At 54.0% G+C, this 6,219-nt stretch overlaps 1 protein-coding gene across 1 annotated transcript in view; it reads left to right on the top strand.

Annotated features, from left to right (window-relative positions):
• The first annotated feature begins 2,076 nt into the window (after positions 1 to 2,076).
• The window catches only part of ATP1B1 (ATPase Na+/K+ transporting subunit beta 1), a 31,586-nt gene continuing 27,443 nt past the window's right edge, over positions 2,077 to 6,219 (top strand). Inside the window, exon 1 of the mRNA XM_033146591.1 lies at positions 2,077 to 2,429. Within this exon, the coding sequence (XP_033002482.1) occupies positions 2,333 to 2,429 (97 nt within the window). The 5' untranslated portion in view covers positions 2,077 to 2,332. The remainder of the gene's footprint in view (positions 2,430 to 6,219) is intronic.

Here is a 6,219-nt window from a genome sequence, read left to right as displayed (position 1 = left end):
GCATGTATATTCCATCCACCCTGACATCCGGATTTCTCCTTCTTCCCCGGTTGTCCCTTTTCTTTTCTTTTTCCTTTTGAAGTCCTGCCTCCTCCTCTCCAATCACTCTTTTAGCTACAGTCCCTTCCCACAGGCCTCCTGCTCCCAGGCCACTTGCCTACAAATACTTGCAGGTGGTTCCAATGTAAACACAGGAGAGGGCTGTGCTGGCATGGAGTTGAGATGTACTATTGACATTCAGCCTCCCATTGTCATCTTTTTTCTGCCTGCGACCTGAGCTGTGGAGCAGGGAGCAGTAGCAGGGGGAGGGGAGCAGAAAAGTGGTGTAGGGTGAAGCAGAGCCCAAAGACAGCGGGGAGAGGTCTCCCTCCACAAATATACCATCCCAGTGCACTGCTCTTCCTGCTCAGCTCTCAAGGACTCCGCAGGCATAATGGGAGAACAGGGAATGTGAAGAATAAAAGGTCCACCATGCAGAAAGCATTCTTCCTTGGTCCCTGGTGCTTTCCCAAGGTTCCCTCCTGCCACCTCTGAGGACTGCATGGGAGCAACGGCCCAACAACCCCTGGGTCATATTTTCTGTAGAGTTGGAAGGGACCCCGAAGATCATTAGTCCAGCCCCCTGCAATGCAGGAATCTCTTGTCCAACGTGGTACTCGAACCCATTCCCCTGAGAGCCTCATTCCCCACCGACTGAGCTATCCCAGAGATTCTGCCCAGCAAAGGGCATAGCTGTACTGTACATTTGGGGATGCGAGTGGTGAGTATCTGGAATCTCCTGCAGCACTGGGGGTTGGGGTGGGAGCCCTGGGACTACCTGACCTTTCGGATGAAGCAATCTGGCTGAGCGGGCAACGACTTTCCGCAATGGGGAAGGTGGCTGCCGCCATGAAGCCGTGCTAGTGGGGACGTTGACCCAGGGAAGGGCATTCCCCGGGCAGAAAGCTGCAGGGATGACGTTGCAGGCAGGCGGAGAAGCCCCGCCTCCAGCGGGCACCAGCGGCGTACGAGGGGCGGGAGGGACAAGCAGGCGGGCAGGGCGCGCGCACCTCTCGGGGAAAGGGGCTCCTGGATCGGGGCCTCCTCCCAGCCCTTCTCCACCCCGAGATCGGCTGCAGGCGAAACCGTTGGGCACCATTGCAATCCGCCGCTTCGGGCAGAACAAGGCGCTTCATCCGTATGCCTGGCGCGCACCTTTGACCAGGACCTGACGCGGTTCTTTCCACATTCCTTTTTTGAACAGGGGGGAAAAAAAACCCATATTACGATTCATGGTATCGACGCAACACGCTGAGAGATCTGCACGGTTTTCAGCCTGCCCCATTTTCACTGCCTGCAAGGGGGGATCCCCTAGGCTGGTTTATTTTTTTAAGGCAAAACCTTTCCCCTCCTCCCCTGCTTCTTTCTTGAACCTCCCCTGGCTGAGCTCAGGTGAGGCGCGCGCCTCTCCCGCTGCCGCCCGCTGCTTCTCTGCGGGACTGGCTCGACGCTTTCCCCGCTTCCAGCAGGCTCCTCGCCCGCCACCTCCGTCCACCTGCCCACCGAGACCAACCCGCCCGCCGCCGCGCGTCAGCTGCCCGGAGAACGAGCCTGCCTCGCTCCCTCTCCCTCTCCCTTCCTCCCCATGCAGGTGGAGCCTCTCTCCTCTCACTGCTTCTGCCGCCGCGCGAGGCAGGTGCCTGCCCGGGTGGAGGGAGGAAGGGAGGGGTACGCAAGGGAACGGGAAGAGCCGCCGTCGCCGACAACCTAGCCCACCTCCCGCCATCTCCTGCGGCTCACGCACTTGTCCTCTCCACCGCCCCTCCGAAGCCCCACGCCCTCGCCGGCAAGGCGGCACTCTCATTGGCTACCGGCATTTGGGTGGGCGGCGCTCGCCCCAGGAGTTGGGCAATATATCCCGCACGAGTGGGAGGGGACAGAGCTAATTTTTCTCCTTGGGCAGAGCCAAGTTTCGTTCTTTCTGCTTCCCTATCCACCCCCCCGGCTTGCGCTCTGGTTCACTCTCCCTCCACCCCGCCCCCAGGCCACCTCCTGCACCGCTTTGCCCGGCTACCGGCGGCAGGTCTCCCTCTTTCTCTCTCCGGGCACGGATTACTCGACACGCGCGCTTGTCCGCCGCCCGCCCGCGCCAGCGCAACATCGTCAGGGTGGGACGCCCCGCCCGGCACACAAAGACCTTCCTTTCGTCCCCGCGTCGCCTGGAGAGTGCGAGCGCCCTGCCGGCGGGAATTTCGCGGAGGGGACGCTCCGAAGAAAAGGCTGCGGTCTCTGAAGGGGGACCGGACTGCAGAACTCCTGGTCGTGAGGCGACAAGCCGCGCCGACCTTCGCTCATGGCTCGCGGGAAGAAGGATGGCGATGGCAACTGGAAGAAATTCATCTGGAACTCGGAGAAGAAGGAGTTCCTAGGGAGGACTGGGGGCAGTTGGTGTGAGTACCTTCTTCCTCCATATACGCTTTCTCTCTCTTTTGCCCTCTCGGCTCCCGTCTTTCCAAACAACCCCGAGGCGGTCTTGCAGTCGAGCCGCGCGGGAAGGAAGAGCCGTAGTGCGCGCTCGCGTGTGTAGACAGTGGGCGGCAGGTGGAAGCTCCCCCTGTTCGTGCCCTGCCTGGAAATGCTTTTCCACGCGGCGAGATTGCAGCTCACTCGCCTCGTTGTGATCCGAGGCAGGCGGCTCGGAGAAGATGCGTGAAACCTTCCCGGTCGCTTTCCTTGCCCGCCAAGGCTGGTTTCTGCACCCCAAGCCTCCCCTTGCTGGGCAGCTTCCGACGACCTCTTGGTCGGCGTGTGGAGGAGGGAAGCGACCCGCTCTGCAGCGCGAGGGCTGCCTCGGATCGTGCGCGGTGCCGGGCTCGCGCCTCTCCCTGCAATGTGTCGCTCTGTGTTTTTTGCCGGGGTGTGGTGTGGTTTTGGCGTGTGTGGAAAGAAGGGTCTCGTTCATTTCGTTTCCCCTCGTTATTTTGGAAAATGCACCTCGGGCTTACTAAGGCTAGCCGGCTCGCTTGCTTTTCCGAGGCGCGACCGTTCTAGACAGGAGGAGAGAGATTGAGGTTGGGGGGGGGGGAGAATCCCCGGCTGCTTTTTTTTCTCTCTCCCCCCCCCCCCCCGCGCGATGACTTGGGTCGCTCCGAAGCAGCCTGTTGCCTCTGCGCTAGAGGGAAAAGCCGCTTGCTTCTCCTTTGCTCCTTACTTTGCTTTCCCCGCCTGCAAAGGTCGTGCTGAAGGGCACTTTATGTAGTCAGCCAAGCCTGAGTCGTGATTGCGGGCTGGGTGGAGGGGGGGGGGCGACGGAGAGAGGGGGGAGCCCGACACACACCCCTCTTACTCCTCCCCGCCTTCCATGCTCCTCATCAGGAGAGCAGCCACTGCAGCTCCCTCCATTGCCCACTCAGGGAGGGGGAAAGGACGCACTCTCTCGGGTGGTAGTGTGTGTTTGCATTATCTACCTCTCTAAAATGGCCACGATGAGATGTGATAGTTCGTGGGAACGGGAAAGAGAGAGAGTTAAGGTTGCCTTGCAGACTGCCCAACCCCAAAAGGGTTAATAATGCATCACTGCTCAAGGTTAGTCAAGGTGACACCTTCCCCGCAAGGAGGTAATGGAAGGCTGGGTTCGGATCATGGGGGGTGGGGATGGGGTTTTGCCACCACCACCACCAAGGACAACCACCAAACCACCCTTGGCACTGACCACACATTTGCTTGGAAGCTGGATTTCATCCTTTTGTCATGCACACCTTTATTTGGGGGAGGCCTGCTTGAGCTGCCTGGCAGGGGAGATAAAGAGAAAAGGTCAGGTGGAAAAGCAAAGGGAGCTTTAGGAATAATAAAAGTCCTTGAAGGCTGTCTCCTAGCAACTAAACCCAACTTGAATGAGACTGAGGTTCAGGGCCCATTTAATTTTTTTTAAAAAAAAGTCTAACCTTAATTTTTTTTCATTGCTACCCTTCAAGCATACAACCCCCCCCCCCAACAGGCACTTTGCTTCCTGGTCCAGGACTGTGGCCCTTTCCCCAGTTGACCACCTTGGCTCCGCATTGGACGCTGAAGGTTTTCAGGCAAACACAGTTTCTCCTTCTCCATTTGCTTACACTTCCGAAAGGTGCCTGACTATCGAACTGCTCCCACAGCTTTTCCTTCTTTCAATATGACCCTTCATAATGCTCCATGTTGTCGTTGACTGTGTATCCTAACCTGCTTTGTGGAGTGGGTAGCATTTATTTTGAGCAGGCTCCTTTGATGACAGACAATAAGTGCTTAACACAACCCCCCCTCCCTTTGTTGTTACCAGATAGAAAAGTCTGTGGCAATACCCATAGGGGTAGCATGGAGCATGCCCAGAGCTTTTTGGCATGGGAAGCATTTAGATCTGTCTGCCCTTGAAGGGGAGGGGAGGGTGCCCTTGAATCTCCTCCTCCCTCTGCTGAGGTTTCCGCAGGTGATCTTGAGTGTCTCTCTAGATCCATCCGTCAGAGGAGTTTCCGTCTTATCTAGAACCTTCCATTCCCTTCTAAAACTCTTTGTGCAAATTTAGAAACATCTCTGATTACTTAGGCCAAAACAGCAAAGGGATCCAAGGAAAGGGGGAGCAGAAAGATTGTTCATAATCAATAAGAATGGCTTTATTTAAGAGGATCTGACGTTATAAATAGCTTCTTTTTTTTAAAGATGGCTGGGGGGCGGGAGAGAGAAAAGGTTACTGTGTTATTTTTGAAATGATTCACGTATTGGTATAGGAACTTTTTTGTAAGTCACACATGAGTTTCTGCCAGCTGCAGCTGCCAGGCTTGCACCGTCTCCAGCCAGTCAGTGTCCTGTTGGAAGTGCCACACATCCGGAGCTTCTCGGTTCAAATCCTTGGCCGGAGTCTGCATAGCAGGCAGATGCAAAAGGGGATTCTTGCCCAACGATGGGAGAGGAGCCGGAGTCCACAGAGAGACTGAGCTACAAAAAGGGTGTTTAGACAAAATCCGGTCTTCAGAGACTGTTGCTTAGAATCCCTTAGAAGCAAAGATGCCTGGTTGCTGGAAGGGCCAGTAAAATATCCCTGATTTCCTCTTTCCAAACAGCTAGACCAGCTGAGGCTCTTACCTGTGTCTTAGGAAGTAATCTGTTTTGTTTCTTTTATAGCGCATGCATGCATTCAAATAGTAGATGCCTTCCATAGCGCACAGTAGACTGTGTACGTGGACGTGGTTGGTTTTTGTTAACATCCAGGTCAGAAATCTGACTTAAAACACCTGGCTCCTCACTCTCTGAAGCACTTTGATTTTATTATTATTATTATTAAAGTAAAACCTACCCACAGCACCTTGCTGTAAGCGGACGTACTCTTTGGCTCGTTACAACAGCACCTCCTATGACTGTACTCTGGAAAAAATGTCCAAATCTCTCTGACGTCACAGCTATTTGCCTACTGCTGCCTGGTTACCGAAGAGTGTGTTAGCCCCAAGTGTGCAAAAAAAAGAAAGTACTGGTGCTGGTCTCCATGTCTAATTTCCCTCTAAGGAAAACGAAAACACCTATTTGATTAGGGTTTCCTCTTTCACCGGCAACTTCTCTGTATTGGTGTACACTCCTTTATGGTCCCACCACATAGGTCTTATCTGCACCATATTTTTAAAGGACTATTTTAGCACTTTAGATAGATATTATTTTCCCCCTTCCGAAGAATATTGGGAAGTGTAGTTTCTTAAGGGTGCTGACAGTTGTTAGCAGACCCCCTTCCCCCCCTGAAAGAAATAAAATTATGAGAGCTCCCAGGAAAGCGGGGTTGACTGTTAAACCAGAATTGTAGCTCTGTGCGGAGAATAGGATCTCATAACAACACTCAGCACCCCTTAGAATCTTAGAGCTGGAAGGGACCCCAAGGGTCATCTAGTCCAACCCCCTGTAATGCAGGAATCTCAGCTAAAGCATCCATGACAGGTGGCCACCCAACCTCTCTTGTCTAAAAACATCCAAGGAAGGAGAATCTACCTCTCATGTTTCACTGCTGAGCAGCTCTTACTGACAGAAAGTTTTTTTCCCTTAACAAGCTGCAGTTCCCAGGATTCTTTGGGAGAAGCAGTGACTGTTTAAAGTGGCATAATACTGCTTTAAATGTGTAGCCCAGATGGGGTCTCCAATATTTTATTTATTTATTGCGTTTGTTTCTCAATTTTTTATTCGACATGCATGGTTCTCCCTCTCATTTAATCCCCACAACAACCCAGTGAG

Source organism: Lacerta agilis, chromosome 4 (genome assembly GCF_009819535.1).
Source record: "Lacerta agilis isolate rLacAgi1 chromosome 4, rLacAgi1.pri, whole genome shotgun sequence".
Lineage (NCBI taxonomy): Eukaryota > Metazoa > Chordata > Lepidosauria > Squamata > Lacertidae > Lacerta > Lacerta agilis.
This window is presented reverse-complemented; position numbering and strand designations above follow the sequence as displayed.